General features: G+C 39.7%; 1 protein-coding gene across 1 annotated transcript; it reads left to right on the forward strand.

Annotated features, from left to right (window-relative positions):
- The first annotated feature begins 1,619 nt into the window (after nucleotides 1–1,619).
- Nucleotides 1,620–27,357, forward strand: LOC131989122 (insulin receptor substrate 2-B). Its single transcript, XM_059354311.1, has 2 exons — nucleotides 1,620–6,128; nucleotides 20,871–27,357. The coding sequence occupies exons 1-2, from the start codon at nucleotides 1,973–1,975 to the stop codon at nucleotides 20,873–20,875; spliced, it is 4,161 nt and encodes a 1,386-aa protein (XP_059210294.1). The 5' UTR covers nucleotides 1,620–1,972; the 3' UTR covers nucleotides 20,876–27,357.
- The last annotated feature ends 504 nt before the right edge of the window (nucleotides 27,358–27,861 follow it).

Below are 27,861 nucleotides of genomic sequence, written 5' to 3' on the forward strand. Positions count from 1 at the left end.
ATTTTATTTATTTATTTTAATCTTTAAGTGTAATTACTCATTGTTATATTTATTAATTTAGTTATTTGTTGCATTTTTTAATTCATTTTTTATTGACTCGTTGTTTATTTAGTTATTAATGCGTTTTTAAATGTATAATCTTTTTTATTCAATCATTGTTACATATATTGATTTATTTATTGCATTTTTTTCCTTTTATTTATTTACAATTTTTTCAAATGTATTTAATTTATCTACTGCAGTTTTATGTATTATTACTTATAATTTTCCAAATGTTTTTTTAACTTAATATTTTTTTAATAAGAAAAATAAATTGTCAGCCCTGGTTAAAAGTAGGAGCGTATTAATTCTCAACCATTCTCCATGTGTCATTAACTGATTTTTAACCAGCTTCTTTATTTATATTAACCTCTTAACTAATTACTTATCAAAAACATTGTATAAATATAAAAGTTATTATTTAAGTAAAATCATAGTAAGTATCAATTACTCATTTAATGAAGTAACATTTTTAATATTATTTTATTAAGAAAAATAAATTGTCAGTCTTGGTTACAAGTACTCAACCATTCTCCATACGTTATTAACTGATTTTTAACCAGCTTCTTTATTTATATGAACCACTGAACTAAGTTCTTATCAAAAACGTTGCATAAATATATAATAATATAATAACAGATATTATTTTTCATCTATGTCATTTAAAATTTGGAATGAATTAATGATATACCTGTCCAAAAGGATAAACCCTCTACCAAAAGAGAGATAAACTAAATATATATGATATTCAATTCTTGAATCTCTATTTTTGGTAAGGATAGGTATACTTGTTTCCAGGACCTGCACTGAAAAAAATTGGAGTGACATTTACTTTTAAAAAAAGCTAGGCAAGTTTTTCCACGCAGAAAGTGTTTGTTATCTTTACCCAGGCTGTTTCTAAGTAATATTTATTTAATAGAACCACTTTAAAAAAAAAAAAAAAGAAAATACACAAGTAAATTGCAGCTTCACTGGTATACCTCAATTACATTTTACTTGGAAATATCAACTAATTAAGCCAATGAACAGGTTTAGTGAATATTACTTGGAACGAATGATTCAATTTACATACAAAACTGAGGACACAAAATAACAAACAATCACTAAGTAATGCACTACATGAAAAACTGCTATTTTAAAGTAAAAGCACTGAATTCGTACTTCGTTGTAGAATTTATATAGATGATGAAATAATAATAACAGGGCCTAAAAAAATCTCTTTTTTTCAGTGTTTGTCTGCTCACAGCGACAAGGGGAAGACTCTTGGTGGCTGTTTGGCTTGTCTACAGCTCTGGGATCAGCTTTCTACGTCTTAACTGTAGAGCCTATATGGAGCCTTTGGGCTAGAAAAGCCTTAACAGCAGACCCTAGATCAGCCCCACAAAGTCACCGCCTTGTTTTTAACGTCTATAAAACTCTGTGCGACGTGATTGGCCACAGCTATTGACGCAAGGCACTAATATCTCGCCGCGATTGGCTGAAGCTCCTGTCAGTCAAAGTGGCGAGCCAATGAGAGCGCGCGTCTGGGTCTTTGTTCCTCCCGTTTGGAGTGTGACGCAGGGGGTCATGTGTTGTTTGTGCTCTGGCCTGTAGAGATGTGTACGGAGGAGAAGGGGACGGATTGCTAACCGAGCTAGCCGGATCCTCCCGATTATAGAAACACGGCTGAGCGTGGTCATGTTGCCCACGGTAGGATTCATTTCGTGAAAAAAACCCGCTTTGGAAATACCCGCTTCGCTGCTTCACAAAAACGGCGACGGGACTTGTTTTTGTGGCGGAATAACAAAGCCGGTCGGCGAGGATTTTGCAAATCTGAGCGAGTCCACGTTAGCTGGCCTAGCCGGACTCGGGAGCTCGTCTCCCAAAACAAGAATGGGGTCTAGGTCCACTCGGATTAGCTTGCTAGTAAAGTGACCTTTGATTGTGTTCTCTGATGGCAAATTTTACCAATTACCAGGAAGGCAAGGCAGCGATGTTGATGGTGGAGACGCAGCAGAGGGACGTGGGGGCTAAACCCACAGCCACCGCCAACGGAGACGGCTCGGTCGGGGAACCCCCTTCCCCGTTAATTAATATCGGCGGTGGCGGCGGAGGAGGCGGCGGCTCTCGCTTCCATCAACATTTACCGCCCTCCAATCACCATCCCCACCACCACCAGCCAAAGGATCACCATCACTACCAGCTGGCCCCGCAGCAGCAGCAGCATCTTTCCGGGGAAAACATTGCAGAGTCCCCCGGTAGGAAAGCCTCCTCCTCCTCCTCGTCGCTCAGCCAGGTACACGCCGCCGAGGACCCCGCCGCTTCTTCCTCCGGCGCCGCGAGCGGCAGCAGCAGCCATGTATACGCGGCTGTGAGCGTCGCGAACACCTCGGACGTTGGGGAGGATATACGCAAGTGTGGCTATTTGAGAAAGCAAAAACACGGACACAAGAGGTTTTTTGTGCTTCGGGCTGCCAGCCACCTCGGGCCGAGCCGCCTGGAGTACTACGACAGCGAGAAGAAATTCAGGAGCTGCCTGCGCTCCGCCATCGCGGCCGCCGCAAGCGGTGGCGCGGTCGCCCCTTCTCCCCCGAAAAGGGTTATTTACCTCTACCAGTGCTTCACGGTAAACAAAAGGGCGGATTCCAAAAACAAGCACCTCATTGCCCTTTATACTAAAGACGAGTACTTTGCCATTGTGGCTGAAAACGAGCAGGAGCAAGAGGACTGGTACGTGGCTGTCAGTGAGTTGATGAATGAGGGTAAAAAAGGGCACGTGGATTCAGACGATTTAGATGATGGGTATGGTACTGTCACCCCCGGTACTGTGTTCAAAGAGGTGTGGCAGGTGAATGTGAAACCTAAAGGACTGGGTCAAACTAAAAACCTCACAGGTGTTTACCGGCTATGCCTCTCAACTAAAACCATTCACCTCGTAAAGTTGAACTCTGAAACCCCCTGTGTTAACCTTCAGCTGATGAATATCAGACGCTGCGGACATTCAGAAAGCTTCTTTTTCATTGAGGTGGGTCGCTCCTCCTCTATCGGGCCCGGGGAGATTTGGATGCAGGTGGACGACTCTGTTGTGGCCCAAAACATGCACGAGACCATCTTGGAGACGATGAAAGCCCTGAAAGCTTTTGCAGAGTTTCGGCCCAGGAGTAAGAGCCAGTCGTCGGGCTCCAATCCCATGCCATTTATCACAACGCGGCGCCATCTGGGCAACCTGCCACCGAGCCAGACGGGACTGCAGCGGCGGTCGAGGACAGAGTCAGTCGTCGGCACGCCACCGTCAAGTAAAAGCTCTGGGGCGAGTGGTTATCGCTTCCGAACATCCAGCGAGGGCGAGGGGACAATGAACCGGCCTTTCCGCTCCGCCACAGGAAGTCTGGTGCACCTTAACTCAGCCCGCGCCCATCATGGGCGTCAGGAAGGTGGTGGCAGCAGCAGCGGGAGTGGTGTCGCTACAGGAAATGCTGGCACAAGCACAGGAAGCGGGCGCTATGTCAGAGCCATCCCGGGGACGACGTCCACCTATCACGCCCGCTCCGCCTCGCTGCCAGTCTCCCACTTCCCCTCCACCACCAGTCCAGTTAGCGTCTCCTCCAGCAGTGGCCACGGCTCCGTCTCCGACACACTCACCCGCCCATCGAGCGCCTCGATATGCGGCTCTCCATCTGATGGCGGCTTCAACTCCTCGGATGAGTATGGCTCCAGTCCTGGTGATTTCCGGTACTTCCGGGTGCGGAGTAACACGCCTGACTCTCTGGGCAACACCCCACCAATCAGAGAAGAGAACTGTCTAAATGATTACATGGCTATGGGCTGGAACCGGGAGGTCTTCGGCACCGGAGGTAGCTCTGGAAACAACAGCGGAGGTGATACGCCACGAGACGAGAGCACGTCGACGACAGAGGATGAACGCTTTTCTTCATCATCACTGAGGCGGAGGACGCACTCTTTCACCAGACCGGCTGGTGGCGCAACAGGCGGTTCTGGAGTGGCGGTTTACCAGAAAATGACCCAGACCAACTTCTCATTGGACGAGGGGTCAGACGTGGTGTTGCCGTTTGGCAGCGGGCTGCTCCGTGGTGGGCCGTCCTCCTCTTCTTCCTCTCTCCGCTCTGACTACAGCTCCTGCTCTGAGCACAGCCAGCAGAGCCGTCCCTCCACGCTCTCCCGGGCGGAGGCCAGTGGTGAACGCCCTCCCCTCTCCTCGTCCTCCTCTGCCAAGGAGGACAGCGGCTACATGCCCATGATGTGCGGCGTTGCTGCGTCACCACAGGACACTCCACCTGACTACATGCCTATGCAACCCAGCTCTTACTCCCATTCCCTTCAGTTTCACAGTCCAGCTTTAGGTCCCCGTTCAGCCCACCACCACCCCCAGCTCCAGTCCCAATCCTCCACAGACTCCCACGGCTACATGATGATGCTCCCAGGGGGCAGCGGCAGCTCCCCTTCTCCAGGGCAGGCCTCCCCGAGCCCTCACAGCAGCTCCAGCATGGCAGGTGCCAGTGGGAGTGACAGCATAGCAGAAAGACCTGAGAATGGGGAATATATGGACATGTCGTACTGCAGCAGTGGGGGCCACAAGCTCTCAAATGAAAGAAGCAGTGAGTATTACACACCTGGCACACCTGAGGGCACCCCAAAGTCTTACAGCCCTTATTTCTCCCTCCCTCGCTCCTACAAGGCCCCCACCAGAGAGAGGGATGAGAAAGAATACGGGGAGTATGTTCCCATGAGTTCACCTGCCAAGCCCGTCTATTCATCAGTTGCCACAGCTTCCATATCAACACCAGAGAAGAGGGCTGGGGGAGGTAGTAGCACCTCCACGCCCTCTCACCCTCCCCCGCCTTATGGAGCTCACCATACGACTGCAGCAATGGCCGACCGACGTGTTGTGAGGCCCAACCGCCTTCCTTTAGGCAGGAGAAGTTTCCATGGTCCGCTGCGGGTTAGTGAGCCCTCCACAGCATCTGCAGGCACCTCCACCTCAGTCCCTGCCACTGTCAGCTCGTCCGAAGGGCCCTCCAGCCCAGGGGAGTATATAAACATCGAGTTCGGGGATCACTACCCCCACCAACAACAGCCTCCTGCTTATCCTCTCTCTGCCCAAGATGAAGCACCTTCCCTGGCATCCAGTGACCTCCGTCGCTCCCCTCACCAGGATTATATGAGCGTGGAGGTGGCAGCGGACCAGCAGGACAGCGCTGGATGTCTGGGCAAAAACCAGTCACCCAGACCCAGCCTCGTCGCCCCCTGGAACCCACCCAGCTACATCCGACCCCTGGCTAGCAATCCTGGGGCGCTGGCCTCCCCAGGAGTCCCCGCCGGAGGTCACTGGAGGTCGATGGGGGACGACTACACAGACATGACGTTTAACCTCAGCAGAGGTGAGAGGACGCAAACGAGCCCCACGGCCATGCTGCAGCATCTCTGTGTGATAGAGGGACGCTACGGCCACGCTCCCACTGCCTCCTCCTCATCCATTTCTCCCCCTCTCCCCCCGTCGAGCCCGGGAAGGGCGCCGACACAGCAGCAGGAGCCCAAGGTGGTGCGGGCCGACCCTCAAGGCAGGAGGAGACACAGCTCGGAGACATTCTCCTCCACGTCTTCTTCTAATTCAACTCCCTCTGGAGGAGGGCTCGCCCCCTCGTCCTCCGCCACCCACCCCACACTGGTCAACCCCACGGCCCCCAACGGCTCGTACCTAACGGAGGGTCAGGCTTCCAGATGGGCCAGCTCGGCATCTTTTGACAGCATGTGGGTGTCCATGGAGGGTCTAGGGGACTCGCCGGCGCCCCATGCTCCAGTAAGAGCCATGGAAATGCCCGCAGCCCCTGGGACCTCCTCGTCTTTGACGTCGGGGGCCGGCAGAATGTGCAGGAACATGTCAGTGGGCTACCAGAACGGCCTGAACTACATTGCCTTGGAGCTGAGGGAGGACGGGAGTAACACGGGAGCCATGGCGTCGGGTAGCACCAACGGGAGCTCGGTGGCGGTGGCAGCAGCGGCGGTGGCGGGCACGGTCCCACTGCCGGAGAACGGAGCCTATGCCAGTATAGACTTCACCAAATCTGATGGAGTCACCGCAACAACCAAGGGTGAGTAAATAAATGTGTGTCTGTGTGTCAGGTTGGGAAGTCACAGCCAAGTTTCTTTGTCTCCTCTGACAGCCTTTGTTTAAAGGCTGTTTTCCACTTTCATAATCATATTTGGCAGGAATCTTTCACTGGTTTTCCGGAGTTTACAGCCAGTGCAGGAAAAAAATATAGTTACTTGCAGCTTTCATGTGTGAGTAAAAGAGAGTAAGTGTTCCGGATATTTTTTTCCCTCGCTGAAATCCAAAATAACCCCAAGTGCTGCATGCTATTATTAGCCACATTATATCAATTTGCAGCTCCTCTAGTGAATCTATTTTGGATCAAGTCTCTGTGATCTTGACAAGGCTGCGTTCAGGCGCTTTGAGCAGCCAGACGTCGTCTTTGAAGGCATCTGTCCGGGGAGCTGAAGTCTCTGCTATAACAGTGCTGCTGCAGGAAGTGGCACCAATATGCAGTTCATCTTGAGGTCTCTGTGTGTTGTGTGCAAGCAGACTGGTAGACAATTAGCTCGCTGAATGAACTGAGGTTTATCTGAGGTCAAGTGTAGACTGAATCACCAAAAAAAAAGGCCCTGGCTTCATGTCTTTGTAGCTGGTTGTGTCTCTCTGTGCCTGTCTGTGCACGTGCCGCTGTTTTCTTTGTGTCAGCATGTGTGCAGAGTGTACTTAACGCGTGGGTGTTTGTGTGTTCGCAGTCTTTTGTCTGCTGCGAGGCTGTCACTTGAGACACTTTTTTACATCTTTTAAAAAATATATTTATTTATACAAAACAGGGATGAGTGCAGTGCCAGCAGGAGCGGTTAGTATGATGGCAAAACACATTAAAAACACCTCACAGCGCTGTATACTACTGAAGCTGTTCACTTTCTGAGGTGTTAATTACACTCAGCCGTCAGTTTTGAGGCCACAGTATGTAGGACTGCAACTAATTAATATTTTCATCGTTGATTAATGTGCAGATCATTTTCCCGGTTAATCATTTTGTCTGTAATATGATAAAATAGTTAAAAACATCCCCCAAGGTGAATGCAAGTTTAGAAAACCTAAAAATAGTTATTCAATGACAAAGGAAATCAGCAAATCCTCACATTTGAGAAGCTGAAACAACAGAAAATGAAATATTTTAAAACATTTTACAACAAAAAAGTAGTTGTTTTAATAATTTTGATCGATTGTTTTTTTATTTTTTCTATTGCTTGTGTCTGATGTACCAAAAAGTTAGGAAAATCAAAGTGGTCTTACGTTGCATTGAAAAGTTACAGGTAAAAAAATGTTAATTGCCCGATCACCTTTTAACACGGTTACATAATGTATAATGTACATTTAACTGACAGGCTGATACAGGATAAAAAAGAAAATAATGAACGTTATCCAGCTTATTGCATGGCTTCTTACTAAATAATTCAATATTTTTGACACATAATATTGATTTGAAAATTAGTTTGGTTTAAATAAATAATTTTAGTCATTTAAAAAATTATTAGATAATTTTTTGTTGGCATTTTCTTCATAGTAATGGCCTGTTATTCAGAAATAACAGACAGAATACAATACATAGATCTGCTTTCAGTCGTAACTGCCTGAACTTGTGACGCATAAGTCAACTTCAAAAAGTTGCAAGACCTTTGTTTAACAAATAAAAACCAAGACATGCAAAAAAAGTGAATTGCCTTTATGAATTCTAGTTTTAACGATAGCTTATTGAATGTTTGATTGATGCAGGTTGGTTTATTTCTAAATACTGTGAGCCTTTTTGTCCAGTATTTGTTCAGGAGGCTGTAATTAAGGTGTATTATAGGGTCGCTCTTTGGCTTTATTAATGGGCGTTAGGCTGCAGCCAACCATTATCTTCATTATCTAGTTATCTGCAAATTATTTTGTACACTAATCAGTAAGTTTTCTGTTCTGTCCAAAACTGGAGCATTATTGATTATATAAGTTGACATATATTATCTTTGGATAGGGGCATATATGTTGTCTGATATGCACGGATAGGAAACCTTTTTTTTACGTAATATATATTGCAGAAAATTGTCCTTGGGCTGTTTGATAAATACTGTAATATAATATATGTTAATCTTTATTTAAATGGTCAGCAATTGACACTAAACATACATTGCTGATGTTTTATTTTGCTATTATTTGGTTTCTAGTTATTCTTAATGTAATAATAACTTATTATATAGAGTTTTAAAAGGTACATTATAAAAGAAAAATGGCAAGCAACAATGTAAACAGTATAAAAACAGCAACAACTACTAAGGTGAGTAAACAGTAGTACAGTATAGATCATTTCAGTATTAGTTAATTTAGATATATGATGTATATCCTTATTAAAGAACTACCCAAAACAAACCTGCATATATTGTAACAGGCCCAGTCCTTATTGCATTTGAGCTATGTAAAACACTGGAAACACTCTAGTCTTATATACAATACACTCATTATTGTGATAAAAGTACTAAAATATCTTCAATGATTAAAACGAATGAGGATAACAGGCACCCAGGTCTTGTAATAGTGGGTAAAACCTGCTGTTGGTCAAACATCATGAGACATTACTAAGTAAACAAATTTGCAAGTATCAGGTCTAGCTCTAGTCCTGATTGTATTTTAAAGATAAATAATTGGGGAAAAAAACAGTATTAAAGCCCGTACCCTGTTTCTTATTGTACACTTCACCATATAATGCGCTTATTTCAATCTTTTTTTTTTGTCTTATGTGATTTTATTTCCAATTTGGAAATTAAATACCTTTTTTTTTCATTGGAAATTCACAATACACCCTTTCAAAAAGCAATGAACTTTGGATTCTAATAAAACAAGTTTGAAAAAAAACATGCTTAGGTGTTGCACCCAAGTCTTACAGTAGTGGGTAAAACCTGCTGTTTGTGAAAAAATTGTGTTGGATTAAGTGTCGGACATGTTATTAAGTAAACAAACCTGCATGGAAACACAACGGGAGATATCGAGGTCAGACACAGTCATCATAGTCTTGTCATAAATCATATGATAAGTCGATATTCTAGGCCGAGCATGCTGTGACTTTGCTGCAGCTTTAAAGTCCAGACGTATATGTAATAATGTGTGTGTGTGTGTGTGTCCATGCTGAGGTAAAGTCTACAGTCAGGGTTGCAGACATAACCAGAGGACAAAAAGAGGATGTTTTGACACAATTTTCAGTCTTTGGCTTCCTCTTTGATCATCTTCCTTTTTCTATTTCACCCACTCATCCTCTCTCCCTTGCCCGTGCTGTCCTCCCCGAATTTTATTCGGTCTCCCTTCGTGTGTGTGTGTGTGCATGAGTCAGGATTCTCTGCAAACGCCGACTGACTCATTTGTTTATCGTGGTGCTGAACGGAGATGAAAGAGCCTCGGTGTGTGTGTGTGTGTGTGTGTGTGTGTGTGGTAAATCTACAGTGCTGAATGTGTGGAGATCAACTGACACTCAAAGCGCTCAAGCACATCCTATTGTGTGTGTTTGTCCGTCTGTCTGTGTGTACTTTTGTTTTCAGTCGTTGCCAGCAGGTTCATTAAGTGTGTGTGTGTGTTTGCGTTGGTTCATGCAGTTCAAGGTAACGTTCAGAAATGTTAATCCATGCCCACACACACACACATGCACGCTCTAGTCTGTGTGTTAGTCTGCATCTAGGTAGGAGTGTGTGTGTGTGTGTGTGTGTGTGTGTGTGTTTATACGCGCTGAGTCATGGCAGGCAGCCTTTGATGTGGCGCCATAATTGCGGCGGCAGCGTGTCAAGACACACAGCGGGGCCGGGAGGAAACGCATCATCATCACTCAGGAATGCACTTCCTCTCAGCTGCGGTGTTGAACTGATACAGGCACACCTGGATCCTTGACCCAGAGCAGAGAAAGGGGGGCGGGCAGGGACCGGCTTTCTGTCCAGCTGTCGAGGAAACGTTGTGTGAAGTCATGATGCGATAGATATTATATAAAACATAGATTCAGCTGGTGTTAGAGAGGTGAACAGACTGGAATTAAGTACCAGGTAGGGCTGGACAATATGGACCAAAAGTCATATCCAGATATGTTTAGGCTGAATATCAATATACGATATATATCCTGATATTTTTATTGCAAAGTGAGAGCAAATGTTCAGCCCTCGTAAGGGCAGCATTTATATATGAAAAAGAAAAAAATGTGAACCATATCGATATGTGTCTAATTCCCTATCGCATTTAAAAATATATCGATATATTTTTTATATCGATATATTTTTTATACCGATATGTCGCCCAGCCTTAGTACAAGATGGACTTTTAGATATAAAGTCTGGTGGACGAGCTGCAACGATAGTGATGTTTCAGTTGATTGAAGTTATCTGCGCATTTTGTAGATTTGCATGAAAAGAGCTTGATGGAAACATCAAAATTTTAATACTGCACATAAAAGTTTTTATGCTCGCTTGAGATGGTTTTTGTCTTGTTCAAAAAAATAGTCAATGCAACAAAGAGGAGATGGAAACACTTTTTCTGATGTAGCGAACATTTACCTCAAATGTTCTTCGTCTGTTGGACAGAATATGTGAGGGAACAGAGCTGACACTTTTTTAGAAAGCAAGTCGCAGATGTGTTGCTTGCAGAGTTTTTTCACTTTTATGTGGCAGTGATCTGCCGTGCGATTGACTTTGTTGTTTTTGTGTGTAACCACAAGTCTAGATGCGCCGATATTGACCAAAAAGAAACAAAAGTATAATCTGATCTGATCCATAAGCTAAACTGTAACCTAGATGCTTCACTAAACTTAGGCGCCCTACCGTAGAGGGAGGTGTTATATTGAGGTGTTGTTGTGATGTATTTCTTCCTTTTGGTGGAAGAGTTGTTTCAGTTTGAGCTTGATGTTTTAGATGGTCAGGGATAGCAAAGTGGATTCTTCGTTGTGTATAGATGGTGTCGGTGTCTGCAGATACTTAAGATTGTCGTATTGGTATCAGACCTGAAAAAGTTGTATCGTGCCGTACACAAGCAACTGTTTTATGTGATCGTCTGATTGAAGTCTTTACTTCGTCATTAGACCAAGTCTGTCCATGAGGCATTCTTCAAGCCCGCTACTACCGTGCCTGCTGTTGATTCTCAAATTTCTGCCCAAATTCAACCCAGAATGCTCTCTGTTTTGGTTCGCTTCTTTCCTTTGTAACTGGTGCACGGCTTTGTAGCGGACCAGAGTTCGGTTCTTTGGTCCACACCAGAGTTCGTTTGAACGTTCACACCAGCAAAAACCAAGCGGACTGTCAGACTAAACAAATTGTGGCTGACCTCATCAGGCCATCAGACCGCTGACGTGTTTGCATGCCGGTTTATTTACACTTTAACCAAGATGATGTCTGACAAACAGGTTTTTTCCCACTGTTGTGAAACCTGTTGCTGATGCAGTTTATCTGTTTTGTTATTATTGTATGCTTTTAATTGGCAGCTGTTTAGATTTGAAGATCAAATATTAATCTTAGTCATTTTTAAGCAAAAGTTGAAACTATTTGCTGGTTTTGTGCTTCTTAAATGTAAAATGTGATGGGTTTCTTCGTCACACATGATAATAAAGGGAATATCGCTGGATTTTTGGACTGTTGGACGTCTTCAAAATATCCATTTGAAGGCGTCACCTTGAGCTGTGGGGAGTTACAACGGGCATGGTTCACCATTTTCTGACACTTAACTGACAAAATGATTAATTGAGAAAATAATGAGAAGTTGGTTAGATGCCACCCTACTTCCATGCACTGAAGGTAAACATTTCAGTCACCCCAAAAAATGTTAAAACATGTTATTTACTGCTGAACTGTTGCAGAATTTAACATGTAATATGCCAGTTTTTTGTAGTCTAGCCCTGAAACACAAAGTCCGTTAATTGACTAGGTAGTCGACAGCAATTTATTTGTCAACAATATTGGTAATCAGTCAATTATTTATTTATTATGAGAAAAGTGTAAGGATTTGCTATTTTTCTTAAATTTGTATCACTGAAATGTTTCTGTGTTTTGGACTGTTGGTCAGACAAAAAACTTTAATTGAAGATGTGACAGATATTTCTCACTTTTTACAGAGCTATTTAAGGATTTTTAAAAAATGTATTGTTGCAGCCTTATCATTCAGCCCATTTAGTTTAATAAATCTTGTCTTTGCTGCTTAAGTGAGCTGCAGATGGTTGTTGCTTTTGACCGAGAGGAGAAAAACTTGAATATTTACAAGGGATTTCTGTGTTTTCTCTTGTTTATGGAGTGTGGCTGGGAAACCGTTTGGATGTTTTTACATAGATGCACATTTATGGTGCGTCTCTCTGCTGCTGCCGGCTTTAGAGACAGTGACTAGTCAGTGACTCAGTGGATGATGTCTGCTTTGTGTTTTTTTTATCTTTGTGTTGGCACCAGAGCACCTTCTCAAACTGTCCTCACATGATAAAAGAGATTTATTGTATTATAAATACCTCTGGCAGAAAGTGCTGCCCTGTGTAGTCGCTGGTCAGGGATTTGTTTTGTTTTTTCTCAAACCTGCAGCGCCGGATGTCTTTTCTTGGCCTGAATATGGATTATAAATGTGTATTATAGTTGCACTGTTGCTCATGATTGCGTCAAAAACAGTGTGAAGTGAATGTTACAGACTTCAATGGAAGATAATGTTATCATTTAAAGACTAGGATGGACATTTTTCACGATTTTCTGGCAATTTGATGGAATAATCAAGAAAATTATTCTCAGGTTAATTTAGATGAATTGTAAAAGTAATTTTTCATGCAAATTTGGCAGAAAATGTTTTCCAGCTACTTAAATATGGAGATTTCCCGTCTTTTACGGTGTTATATCATATTAAACTAAATATCCTTGGATCTGGGGCTGAAAAAACAAGATACTTAAAGACTAGGATGGACATTTTTCACTATTTTCTGACAATTTGTACAACAGCAATTGATAGAAGAATCAAGAAAAATAATGACCAGGCTCATTTTTAAAAATGGCAGAAAATGTTGTTTTCAGGTACTCAAATGTTGAGATTTCCTGTTTTTATACCTTAAATATCTTGTTTTTTGCTCCCTAATCCAAAAATATTCAAAGACTTTGAGAAACTTGAATGTGCATTTTCACTATTTTCTGACATTTGGAGCAACAACAATCTGTAGAATAACCAAGAAAACCATGACTAGGTTAATTAAGATTTATTGTTAAAGTCATTTTCCATACAACATGAATGAAAAAGCTGTTTCCAGCTTCTTAAATATAAGAATTACCACTTTACTCTGTTTTATATCATATTAAACTAAATATCCTTGGATTTGGGGCTGAAAAACAAGATATTTAGAATACTAGGATGAAATGTTTTTACAATTTTCTGACATCTTGCACGACATTGATAAAATAATAATTTAAAAAAATAATAATATTAATTGTAAAAGTCACTTTTCAGTCAAAAATGGCAGAAAATAATGTGTCCAACTACACAAATGTGGATATTTCCTTTTTTATATCATGTTAAACTAGATATCTTTTGATTTGGAGCTGCAAAACAAGACCTTTTTAAAGACAACAATTGATAGAATAATCAAGAAATAATAATTCATAATATAAATAATCACGAGTTGCAGCCCTGGAGAGGAGTACACAAGAACATCAGGTGGCTCTAAGCTTGCTAAAGGTTGAGGTTGTGTCAGGAGATGAAGCTGTGAAGTTTTGTAGCTGTAAGTGACAGTGGTGGGAACCTGCCCTTTTCCCCCTCTGCACCCCCCCCCCCCCCCCCCCCCCCCCCCCCCCCCCCCCCGTGGATATGAGGTGGTAAAGGGTTAGTTGGAGTGTGAGGGAGGGTTATCTCTCAGCCAGCGAGAGGGTGGCGAGGGGCTGGGGGGTAAGATGTGAGAGAAGATGGTACGAGGCTGCCCTTTCCTCTCTCGTTCCCACCTCCGCAGCCAGGCCCTTCTATATTTACACGTCTATTTCCAGACTGACATGAATTTATGGGCCGGTCCGAGGCATGCTCGTAACAGGACCCCCCTTTTTGCATGCAGAGGTCCCGCTCTCTTAAATAGCCAGATATATGTATATGCCCACAGATGTTAGAATTATTAACCATCATGCATGCACACAAAGCAATTTAGAGTTTAAGCAGCCGTTCTGGCTGTCACCGGAAAGTGTTTACGGCTCTCTGAAAGCCTTAAGTTTTTCCCTCCAGTTGCCTGTTTTTAGTGTCCATTTAGCGAATAAATAAGCTTAAAATAACTTCCACTGTTTGATGAGCGCCTTAATTCAAAGCGCTGACACGCTCGATGTGCTTTTAGCATGGGTGGCCCGCTCCGAGGAGCATGGGAATCTATAAACCTGGCAGCGCTGGTGTCCATTGAGCTAAACGGGGAATTGATCCCCTAACCCGGGACGTGTCGGCGCCGGCAGGGCTCCCGCCGGTCAATGGATTCCTGGAGTATAACCGAGTTTAAGGAGGTGTTTCCCAGAGGTTTATATTTCACTTTAGAGCTGATTTCTGTGTGATCAGTTTTCTGCTTTTCAAGGAAGTTTGAGGTAGAAAATGATTCTTCAGCTGTTCTACTTGTACTAGACAGATTTTAAAGACTGATACCGATTTTAGAGCGGAAATTTCTGATATTAACAATATGACGACCAAAATAATGAATTTTTGAGCTGGAATGAAAAAAATAAATAATAATTATATATATCATATATATATATATATATATATAAATATATATATAAGGATATCTAAGGATCTTATTGTATAATAAATTTAAAAAATGTAAAAAGATATTTATATTATTTCTTGCATATTCAGATTCACTTACACATAAAAAAATATTCACTTAATTCTACACTGAATATAGAAAATCATATACAAATATTAATCTTACAATATTAATAAAAAAATATATAGAGAAATATTTACAGAAAAAATAAAAATTTAATAATCATAATAATTGAACGATAAAAGTAAAATGCAAAATAAAAATACTATACTATTAAATTCAACACTGAATATATACATTCAAATATAAATATTCACCTTATAATATAATATAATATAATAAATATTAAAAAAAAAACATTTATGTAAATAAAAAAAATATAATGGCAATAATTTAATCAAATTTAATAAAAACAAGTAAAAACACAAAATAATAATACTATACTATTACTGAAGTAGAGATAGAGTAGAGTTTTTGCAGTTTAAATAGAGTCCCAGGCAGTGACTGATTGCATCCTGCAGTGCTTACTCAAAGGGAAATGTTGTGTCTCATCAGTAATAAATGGACGTAAACACTGTCAGCTATGTGCTCCCCAGTTTTTAGTTTCTCCTCAGTGTAGATTTCAGAGGTGGTCCGGAGCATTACTCACTCACTGAAGGGTCCCTTTTCTCACAAACATGCAGGAACTCACATTTCTTCTTTCTTTTTTAATGTTTTTGTCTCCCACAGACGCACAGTAATAATAAAGCAGGACTTTACTAGAGTTCCCCTCCACTGACTGTCCAATAAAGTTACCCAACGTCACATTCCAAAGTCTGAAAATGTGTACAAACATGTATTTGAAAACAATCCTTGTTTGTTTTTTTTATCTTTCTGAATGCAGCTTCTGGTGACTTTTGACATGCGCAGTTTGAACAGACGAGTATAAATCTAAAAATGTTGGAGGAAATAAGAAGCTTTAGCAGAAATCTAGTGTGTGTTTGGCTTGTTTCCTGCTCCACTTACAACCTTAAGATGACCAGATAAAGTCAAAGACATTATAAGAGAGTTTTTTTGTAGTAGTTAATGTATGGCTGGGTGATATGGCAAAAAAATTATACGATATATTTTTTCATATTGTCCGATCTCTATTATTATTACGATTTTTTATATTGTTTTTAAACTGCCACTTTTACAGCAACTGTACTGTAAACTAAAACTAGAGATTAGTTCAATATTTAATTAACATACAAAGTCAATAACAAAGCAAATTAAATAGGATGAACATAGAAAAATAACTACCCAAAATAAACACATTTTTAGATTTGTTGTTGTTAGAAAGCCCATGCTGTTAATGTTATGTTAACTTGTTTATTGAACTAAGTTCCATTCAGTATTAACTTGTTTCTCTACGTTTTAATATGTCCCACACTCTTGAACGCACCATAGACGTTCCAAAGGTATTGAATGCACCATACCTGTGTGCGAATCACCGTGCTGTGAATGTTAGTTTTCTCTCGATACAGCGGCGGATAGATTGTAATTTTCTTTGCTCTTTCCTAACATTCACCTGTTCCTCCCTGGTTTATTGCTCCAAGTCATGGCTGACATCTCGGTCTTTCTGTTTACTTCTCTGATTGGCTGTTGTCACGCACATTTCTGACCTGTTTGATTGAGTAAATATGCTCACAGCTGATCACTGTAATCAACCTGCAATTTTTCGCGATCGTATAGTCTCCCAGGTCTAGGTTAACGTTTGTTGTGTCAAAGAAATACAAGAATTTATGACGTGTATTCTCGAAAAGTCCGCCTGTTTATCTGCTACATTTGTTGGCGTTTTTTTGGTTTGATTATTTTAACCAGAAAAACAATGAATTCAACATTACTTTTATTTATTTACTCAGTATTTTTAGGTGTGGGGGCAATTCAAAGGTGTAATAAAAATGAAAATAAATGCACTGATATTTAAAAAAAAAAAAAGAAAAATCTAAGATGACAAACAACAAATGTCATCTTCATTATTGTGAAAAAAAGGTTTTAATATTGGTACATGATGGAGAACATAAACGCAGAATATGTTCATGTTATAAGACTTATTATTACAAATACTGTATATTGTTTTAAATATATTTATTTTTTAAAAACTAATTGTCTATTGCTCTAGGAAACTTGAACCCAGAATCTGTACCAAGAATAACACAGAAAATTTATTTATTTAAAAAAAAACTGTAATTCATAAAAAAATTACTAAAAATTAAAAGTATACATTTTTTTTAAAAAAAGTAGAATTAAAGTAGAATTGTTTTATTACAAATATCTATTGCTCTAGAAAACATGTACATATATTTATTTAAAAAATATATAACATAATCCTGTATTTAAAAATTGTAATAAAAACAAATAAATAAAATATGATTTTGGAGTATTTTTAATTTTAATTTTTACTTTATTATTATTAAAAATATATATCGGAAACTTGAACCCTGAATCTGTACCAAGAATAACCAAAAAATGTTTGTATTTATTTATTTTTAAAACTTACCGCATAATCCTATATATAAAAATGTGCTAAAGTTATAATAAAATTATTTTGTTTTGTTTTTTATTTAGTTTTTTATTACAAATATATAATAATAATAATCTGTACCCAGAAAAAAATCTAATGAAATATCTGTATAATATTTATTTTTTTCTGAGAGGAGGAAAAACCGATCACATTCCCGTCCACTCTGGTTCCTCAATCTGCACTTAAAAGGCCGGCGCCCCAGCTGTAAAGCTGGACCGCGTCGGGTCAACACGTTATGCTCGCCGTTCACTCCCATGATGCCTTTCATCTGTTGTCCCAGCTGGGTGAATGGGGTTTAAGGACAGACAGAGAGAGAGACGGTCACGGCTCTGAACACCTGTCTGTGTTGCAACGAAACAACAAGCTGTTAGCTAATGCAGGTGTTTTTATAACCCGATTTAGTGGCCAGCGTGTGTCTGTCCCTGTGTGTGTGTGTGTGTGTGTGTGTGTCCCTGTGCGTCTGCGTGTGTGTGTGTCCCTGTGTGTGTTTAACGGAGGTCAGTTCAGGTCAGTCGGGCTCGTGTCCTAAGAGAGTTGTTTTGATCAAAGTCCACGACTGGACTGCAGAGAAACCCAGAGACCTCAGACGGCTCCGTCTGTCTCAGTGTCTCTGTGTGTCTGTTCCTCTCTCTCTCTCCTCTCTCTTTCTTTTCTCTCTCATGGTCTGTCTCTCTGTCTCTCTCTTTCACAGCCTGTCTCTCTTTCTGTCTGTCTCTCTCTGTGTCTCTTTCAGTCTCACTGACTGTCTCTCCTTTTCACTGTCTGTCTGTCTGTCTGTCTGTCTCTCTCTCTGTCTCACTGTCTGTCTCTCTTTCACTGTCTGTCTCTCTCTCTCTCTTTCACTGTCTCTGTCTGTCTGTCTGTCTCTCTCTCTCTCTCTTTCACTGTCTGTCTGTCTCTCTCTCTTTCACTGTCTCTCTATCTCTCTCTCCCTCTCTCACTGTCTGTCTCTCTCCGTCTCTTTGACTGTCTGTCTCTCTTTCTGAAAAGAAAATATTCATAAATTATAATAAAAAAATAAGATAATTGGATAGGATAGTAATATCTTTACAAATGGTTTATTTAAATAATAATAATAATAATAAATTGGTAAAACACTAATATACAATAAATATTTATTTAAAAATATATATTTGAAGAATAACTTTTTTTACTTTCATTTGATGGTAAATGTTTGTCAACTTTTGCTGCCAGATGTTTTATTTTTTTAACATAGAATTCACTATAATTTAACATTCAATACCATTAAGGAATTAAATAATAATGTCCTATCATTATATTAATTTACATTATATTAATTAACTTCATTTTATGGTTAATATTTCATGGCATTTGCACAAAAACCCTTTAAAATAATACTTTAAATTTCGGGAAAATTTATATATATATATATATTTTCCAGTGTAGTTTCCTCCTCCTCTCTGTTTACTGCTGCTCCTGTCTCTCCGTCCGTTCGTCCGGCGCTCTGAGCCCGTGGCTAACAAACAGCGGAGCAGCATTCCAGCAGTGCCCCCTGTCAAAGCATCTGTATTGTGGCGTGCTGCTCACATTGTTGTGTCGGACAAAAGCCTCGCTCCCAGTGGAATAACCCAGCTGGACACCCGCCACCGCCAGGGTCATCCGGGGCCGCAACCAAAACAGCCGACCGGCCTGGGCCCCGGGATGATAGCAGGACAGGAAACTGTGTGTGTGTGTGTGTGTGTGTGTGTGTGTGTGTGTGTGAGAGAGAGTTGTATTGGTGTGTGAGAGTTGTATTGGTGTGTGTGAGTTGTATTGGTGTGTGTGAGTTGTATTGGTGTGTGTGTGTTGTATTGGTGTGTGTGTGTGTGTGTGTGTGTGGTATTGGTGTGTTGTATGGGGGGGTGTGTGTGTGTGTGTGTGTTGTATTGGTGTGTGTGTGTGTGTTGTATCGGTGTGTGTGTGTGAGTGAGAGTTGTATTGGTGAGTGAGAGTTGTATTGGTGTGTGTGAGTTGTATTGAGTGTGTGTGTGTGTGTGTGTGTGTGTGTGTGTGTTGTATCGGTGTGTTTGTGTGTGTGTGTGTGTGTGTGTGTGTGTGTGTGTGTGTGTGTGTGTTGGCAGTGAGCCGAATCCAAAGTTCACCAGCCACGCTCACTTATTTACCAGGCAAACACTTTTTCTTTTTTTCTTTCTTTTTTTTTAAACAGCGAGTAGTTTGAGCCGTTCAGAGACTCTCACATCTCTGCTGCTTCTCCTAAAAGCTTTCAGACAGCGAACACACTCCAGTAGAGCCAGAGTCCTCCTGCTTTCACTGAGATTATAAGATGCGAGGTGTAGACAAGTGGAGGTTAATTAATTTAACCTGTGTGGTTGTTGCTCTGACGCTGCTGCCAGTTGGGAAAAAAACCTGCATCTCTACAATGTCAAAATGTTTTTTTTCTCCTAGTTTTATTAGTGCAATAATCCCTCAGAAATTCCCACGAAAAGTGATGTTTGTCCAGAAACGGACAGATTCCAGTCAAAGTTAGTAAATAAGTCCGCACCACTTTTCTTCAAAATGTCCAAAAACAACAGCACACATTCCTGTCAGAAAAAATGTTTTTCCAACTGCCAATATATATTTTTATATTTATTTTTAATAATGTCCCTGCACTCACTGCATAGCTGAATTTTATATTATGTTTTATGTTTTAGTATTGTTTTGTAATATTATTATTTTTTTTATTATTAGTTATTGTTTTTAATAATAAGAATGAATATGCTCATAATATACTGTTATCTTATAATTACACTTACCTGTATCTTTTTATACGGGGGGGGGGGGGCTTCTATATAAATAATAATTCAAAATTTAAAAAAAATTATTACTTCGTATAACAAAATAAAAATAAATGCATTAAAAAGACATAGGATGCTGAATAAACAAATTATATAATCAATTATAATTAAATATTTACATAAATAAATAAAATAAATTAGGAAATAAAGAAAAACTTGCTGTGTTAGATCACATTAAACATGTTTTTCCAACTGCACATATATATATATATATATATATATATATATATATATATATATATGATATTTCTGTATTGTTTTTTCCATTATTTTTGAATTCAGGCTTTTATTATTATTATTATTATTATTATTAGTTATTTCTAGTTTTTAATGATAGAAATGACTATATTTATACTTATTATGAAGAAGAGAGGGTATTTTATATAAATTATAATTATTATTTACTTTTATAATAATAAATATAGACAAAAAAAGTGACTTTTGCACACCTTTAATTAAGACAGGTGTAAAGGAGAATAAGTGAGAAACTAAAATGTGATATAAAAAATATTTATTTATTACAGTATTGACAGTGTGTGGTAGCTGATTCTTGATATTCCTGTGCATTTTTTTTAATACCAGTCATTATATTGTATAGCATTGTTCTCTTATCATGTATCTGCATCAAAAACATCCCAACCTGACATTTATTGTGTGTTTTCATGACATATTTCTTACCTTTTCCTCTTTCTCTCTCTTTCTCAGACTGAGCGACGGGACGATCGAGGTTCCCCACCTTCCTCCTCCTCCTCCTCCTCCTCCTCCTCATCTCTCTGCTCGGGGCACTTGACTCTGCCTGTGACCTTTGACCTCCCCACACACACACACACACACACACACCCTGCTGCCGGCGACCTCTGACCTCCTCACCCAGCCTGAGAAGCCGCTCCCTTCTGGATGCAGAAAACAACAACAACAACATCACAACAGATGACAAAAACGCTTGCAGTTTTTTATAAGTGTATTTCATCTTTTATTTCATTTTTTGTGGGGTTTTTTATGCATATCTTGTCTTTTTTTTTTTTTTATCATTTCCCCCCCTCCTCTCACAGTCGATGCTGCCAGTGTGCTGCTTTTTTCAACGGTCAGTGAACTTTGGTTGAGGGGGGCGAGACGGTCTCATCATCAACCCATACGGTATTATATTAAAAAGGGAGGAAGCAAAGGCATTATGGTACAAACTTTTATTTTGAACTTTATTATTTTTCACCCCCTTTACATGCATTATATATAACCCTCCCTCGACGCGGTACCGTACAGTTATTACATCGTGCACAAAAGTCGTAGTAAAGAATGTGTTTTTTGTTTTAACGAATGAGTGAAATACCCCTTTAAATGGTACGAGCTTGTGGCTGAAGCGCCAAGTTTTGTCATTTGCGCGGCTGCCTCGGTTAAAAAAATAAACCTGCGGGGAAGTTCGGTTCAGGTACTGATACACCTCACGTTCTGTAGCACATATACTTATTTATTTGTTGCAATCGGTACAGATATTCCGGTACATTTCTTTCGGAGAAAAACCAGATGAATGCTGGAGAGTTCCTCTATAGGCCGCTTTGCTGATTTGTTTAAAGGAACAGTTTTGGTGGGAAATTGTTTATTATTTCTCTGTAGTTTTACAGGCAAACCCAGGTTAGCTTAGCTTAGCACAAAGACTGGAAGTAAAGGGAAACAGTTAGCCCAGAGGTAGGCAACCTGTGGCTCTTTGGTTACTCTCCACTGGCTCCCTGTTGCTTTGACAAAAAAATCATAGGGAAGTAAAATAATTTGTCCTGGTTGTAGGCCTAAAGTGATTCTCACATTCTCCAATTGTAAAAATATGTAGCATATACAGGTGCATCTCAATAAATTAGAATATTATAGAAAAGTTTATGTCAGCAATTCAATTCAAAAAGTGTAAAATAGAACACACAGAATTAAACATTTCGTGTCTTAATTTATCTAATTTCTCCTAATTATAATGATTATGGCTTACATTTGATGAAGACCTAAAATTCAGTGTCTCAAAAAATTTTAATATCACAAAAGGCCAATTTTTAAAAGTGTGTTTAATATGGAAATGTTGGCCTCTGAACAGTATGTCCATCTATATGACTCAATACTTGGTTGGGACTGTTTGACTTGAACTACTGGAAATTGACTTTTCCATCATATTCTAGTTTATTGAGATACACCTGTAGACAGAAGTATGAGAAAATTTCAGTCAACTTAAATCATAGCCTATGCACATCTAAGTCTTCACCCTATCCTCTATTTTTTTGTCTAGCTATTGCTATAGATTTCAAATCCAAAAAAGAAAAGGAGTCCTAGAGGGAAATAGATTTGTATTCCTTCACAGCCAGTGCTTAAGGCCTAGCGAAATGCCTGATCTGCAGTGAGAAATCGCAAATTTCTTTAATTATAAGGCTCAAAGATGCGGCTCCAGATGGATTTTTAATTTTTTTTTCTGGACCAAAATGGCTCTTTTAATGAAAGAGGTGGCTGACCCCTGAGCTAGCCTGTCAAAAGACCAAAAACACCTAAATTCAAGCAATTATTTCCTCTTTTATAGTGATTGAACTGAAAGTTTACTTCAAATTGATTTTTTTCTTTTTTTAGCCATTTATGTGCAGGATTTTCCAGTATTTTTGTCACCACCCATACCTCTATAAAATGCACACTTATTGTTAATAGCAATCATTATTTTTTTTACAGGTTAAACAACATTAAACATAATAATTGGTGAGATTTAGAGTTGCTGACAGGTGGATTTTGTTGCTTTTAGACGAATTAGAACATCTGTTTCCCCCTGTTTCAAGTCTTTCTGCTCCAGCTATAGATTGATCTCTTTATCAGGGCTGAGAACTTGTAGTTAACTAATCGGTTAGTTAATTAAGTAAAAAAAAAATCATAGAAAAATACCAAAAGCTGCATTTTAAATCTTAAAAGAGCTTTGGAAATAAATCATTCAGTGGGAAAAATGACTAATTTAGTTAGACCAATATTTCAGCCCTTGTTTCTTATCTCACACCTGGAAAAAGTGAGTTTCTCACATTTCTCACTGAATCTCAAACTGTTCCTTTTAAATAAAAAGAAGAAGAAGTGGCCCGTAGAGGTTTTGGAAACTCAGCTGCTGTGATTGGTCGATTGAAACCGTTGTTGCTCGGTCGACTCAAAACCCCAAGCAAGTGATTTATTATTATTGTTATTATTTTCAGTTTTATCTTATACGGTCCGTAGCACAGTTCAGGTTAGAGAGGGAGAGTGGCAACACACACACACACCAATCCAACACGCACAGGCACACCATGCAACATACACACACACACACACACACACACACACACACACACACACACACACACACACCAATCCAACACGCACAGGCACACACACACACACACACACACACACACACACACACACACACACACACACACACACACACACACACACACACACACACACACACCAATCCAACACATGTTGCGTCACAAACGCTGTGAAAGGTAAAAGCACAAAGTACAGACGTTGACACTGGGATGCAAACACATGACTAATGCACACACACACACACACACACACATATACACGATATCTCTGCAAGCGAACTATGTACTGTACAGCAGTGGCATGCATGCATGCATGCGCACACACACACACGTACGTCATGAAGACGCATGTCACAGTTATGTGGCTACTCCCATAACACATGCAGCAGTCATACAGCCCTATTTAGGCGAGGGGGCGACTCCTGTGTGCCCCCGATTCAGCTCTTTGTCAGCGGCTCCTGGTGACACACACACACACACACACACACTCTCTCTCTCTCACACTCACACATGCACACACATATATATGCATGCTGGGGTGTTCGTCACTGGCTCTGCGTGACGTAAAGAGGTTTCCAGTAACCTGAGCTGCAGCCCCAGGTGCAGCGCACTGGTCATACTTGCCCTGCTACAACCTCACACACACACACATACACATGCACACACACACATTCGGACAGCCAGCGAAAAACCCACATCAATCAAAGCCGAAGCTCGCTGCCTCTTTCTCTCTCTCTCACACACACACACACACACACACACACACACACTTTAACAGACGCCCATATTTAGCGTTTCTACTCTCCCATGAATATTCTGTTTTCACAGAAATAAACGTGCTAAGAAACACAAAGACTGACAGAGAACGGAGCCCACAGAGTTTCATTTTTTTGTTCAGCATTCACTCATGGAATGCTATCTTCGCCCTGTTTCTGATTTTCCCGTCAGCCCACTCTCTCTCTTTTTTTGGACGGATGAAGGCCTGTCACTCTTGTGTGGGACGCATCATTGTCAAAGATGCTGAGGGACGGATCTGAGGTGTCTTTAAATAATCATTAAAGGGATAGTTTGGACAAATTTACGTGTGGTCGTATGAGCAGCTACAGTAGATGGCGCTCAGTGAACTTCTGTAGACAGTCAAACAGCCTTATTTAACTTTCCTCCCTGCTCCTCTTTAAAGCCACCAGACTCCATTGACAAAAACAGAGATTTTACCTTGCAGAACAGATGAGTCGAGTGTCTGCTGCTGCCTCGATCTGTTAGTTTGTGTTATTGTGTTGTTCTGGTGTTATTTTGAACTCGCCAAAGTCACAAAATAATAGCAACAAACTAACAAATCGAGGCAACGGGAGACAAGCAACTGCTGTATTCTGTGAGGTAAAATTACTGTTTTTGTCAATGGAGTCTGGTGGCTTTGAAGAAAACATAAATGGCTCCAAATTGCCTATTTTGGTGATAATTGTCTAATTATAAACTGATATTGATCCTTTTAATTGCTGCCCCCTGTCCAGTACCTCATACAACCCCACTTAAAAACAATCAGAACTATCCCTTTAATGTCTGGTTTAAAGAGTTTTGTGCAGCACAGAATTATCTCAGAGTGAAGGTCAGTTTGCTGTGATGGACATCTTATTTGATGCAGTAAACTCTGAACATCTGGTTGTTTGTGTTCAAGAAATTTTTCACTTTTTTTTCTGACATTTTATACACCAAATGGGTAACGATTTATTTTTGCAGCCCTGTTGTGCACCAAACAGCGTTTTTAATGCCATGTCTCTGTTTATATGCAGTTCAATGATTGTGATTGGCCTACAGTTATGGATTTTTCGCATTAACTGCCATTTTAAGGGTGTACTAGATCTAAAAAAGCACCAGAGACTGACAGAAGAGGCCGAGTTTTTATCTTGTTTTGTCCAAAGAAATTCAGTTTACAATGGTGATAAGAGTTAAATTCAGCATATCTTTGCATTTTGAGGAGCAGGTTTTGCTTCATATTTAACTTAAAAGCATTATTTGATTGCATTTATGTTTTTCTTTGCTTTAAACAGTCAGATTTGGTGGAGTTTGCTGCATCAGTTTAGTGTTTCAGGCCTTTCATCCACATAAAGACTGACTCATTTACCAACACAGTGTTACAAAAAAAACCTCTCTGTATCCTTGTTTAAGGCGCAAATTTTCCAAATATGGCAACTCCTTCCCCTCCGTCCTTTCTCCCAATTTCAGATACGACGGAGCCAAAAAGTGAAAATAAAACACACGGTTAAAAAGGTATCTTTTGCTGTGGAGGTTAAAGCGAAGGAGAGATTTTAAGCAGGAGAAATCCACTTTGACCCCCTTTATCGCCCCCTGGAGGGCCGGTATCAATTAATAATTAATAATGAATCAATCGTGTTTTAAATTGTCTGACTTAAAAGAGAAAACCAACAAAATTATAGATTTTAAGCCTGTGACGTGTCTTATATGTACATTATGAACAATTAGAGATATTTTTCATTTCGTCCCGTTCGAGCGAACAAAGAATATATTGAGACAAGCATTTTTTATTTTTATTTTTTTGAAAATGTTTTGTGTACTGACTTATGCTACAGCGAAGTGTTGCTTTTTGAGGTTTTGTTTGTTTGTTTTTTAATGCTATGGCAAAAAAATGATTTGGGTTTTTTTTATTTTAATTTTAATTTTTTTTAGGAAAGAATCCTTAATTTATTTTGATTCAAAAATGGATAAATGTCGTTCATGTCTGATTGCATTCATGTTGAATTTTACCCCTTTTTTGTCACGACTGAACTAACTTAAAAAACAGAATCTGTGTTTATTTTGGCAACAATTCAACCTCAAAACTGTCCTCAATGTAACCGATTATGATGTTGAAAATCAGCTGTTTTTTGAAAAAAAAATTCTTGTTCGGGGGTGGAGAAAAATGAGAAAGAAGACCTACGTAATATATATATATATATATATCTATATATATAGATATAGATATATATAATCCTCGCAGAAAAGACTTAGGGTACTGCATCATTATGCAAACTTTTGTTTTTCCTCTAATATTTTGGTTTATTTTGTATTCTAGTTTACAGAGGGAAATAATCATCTTATTTTTGGTTGTTCTGTTGTTTATCGGGGCGACCTTGTTTCTCTGCTAACGAAGCGATAACAAGGGTAGAATTTTTTTTTTAAGAGTACATAGGCATTTTGCAGTTATTTGTATAAAGAAATGGGTTACAACCTCTGCCTAATGTTTATTTTTTTGTAACTATATTACAGTTTATTTGCTGCTGTGTAGTACAGTTAACGGTTGGAAATGCTGAAACGATGAAGACGATGTTCATTGCCCTGCTATCAGGCGCGGGTCCGTATATTTCTTTTTTTTTTTCTTTTTTTTTCCCGGAGGATTTGGGAGGAGGAGGGGAGGGAGAGGAAGAGCTCCCGCCCTGCTACCTGTGTTCTTAGTTTCCGAGTTGAATGCTGTTGTTTATTAGCTTTACAGGAAAGAGAAAGAGTTAAAAAAAAAAAAAATACTGTGGAGGTGTGTATCCTTCGTATGTGCATTATTTTTCAGCGACGTACGTCCTATATACGAAAAAAAAAGAGTTAAAAAAAGAGAAAACTGTGGTGGAAAATGGAAAATCCTCCTTCTGTAAATAAGGAAAACTCGAGTTGTCGCTTTTTTCATGTTATGATCGGCGCCTCGGCAGGTGCCCCTCCCCTTTTTTTGTTTTCCTTTTACTTCCTTCTCTCTTTCTTTCTCTCTTGTTTTTCCTCGTGGAGGGAAAGGGGGGCAGGAGGGGTACTCAGAGGCGATTTGAGCATCGGCATAGTGTTTATATTTATCAAAACTTTTTTGCTTTCGATAGAGCTATTGCAATAAAAATGTGTTCATGTAACCGCCGAGGCCTCAGCTGTCTTTTTTTATGTGTTTCTGTCTGAGTGGTGTCACTTAGTAAGAAAAAAATGCTATATTTTATTAAACTATTAGTTCTAAAAAAATGTAGATATTAATATATTATACATAATGCAATATGCATACATATTACAGCATTAACCAATACTAGAAATAAAACCTGAGAATAAATAAATAAAAACAAATAAGATAAATACAAAGTCTTGAGTATGAGTCAATGACTGACTATTTAAATGTTTAAAATAGAGAAATAAATATTAATACTTGGGCTCAGTAACAGTAAAATGATTTAAATAAATAGATAAATATTCATCAGTACTGTGTATTTTTAAAATTGTGATTTTTATATAAAATAAAAAATATATATGTATGAGTGATTTGTTGAGGTGTAAGAAAAAAAAGTGATATATTTTGTTAAACTATTGGTTCTCAAAAATGTAGATAATAATTTGAATTAATAGTTTACATGCAAAGACGTATGCAAACA

The sequence above is a fragment of the Centropristis striata genome, chromosome 17, assembly GCF_030273125.1.
Source record: "Centropristis striata isolate RG_2023a ecotype Rhode Island chromosome 17, C.striata_1.0, whole genome shotgun sequence".
In the NCBI taxonomy this organism is placed as follows: Eukaryota; Metazoa; Chordata; class Actinopteri; order Perciformes; family Serranidae; genus Centropristis; species Centropristis striata.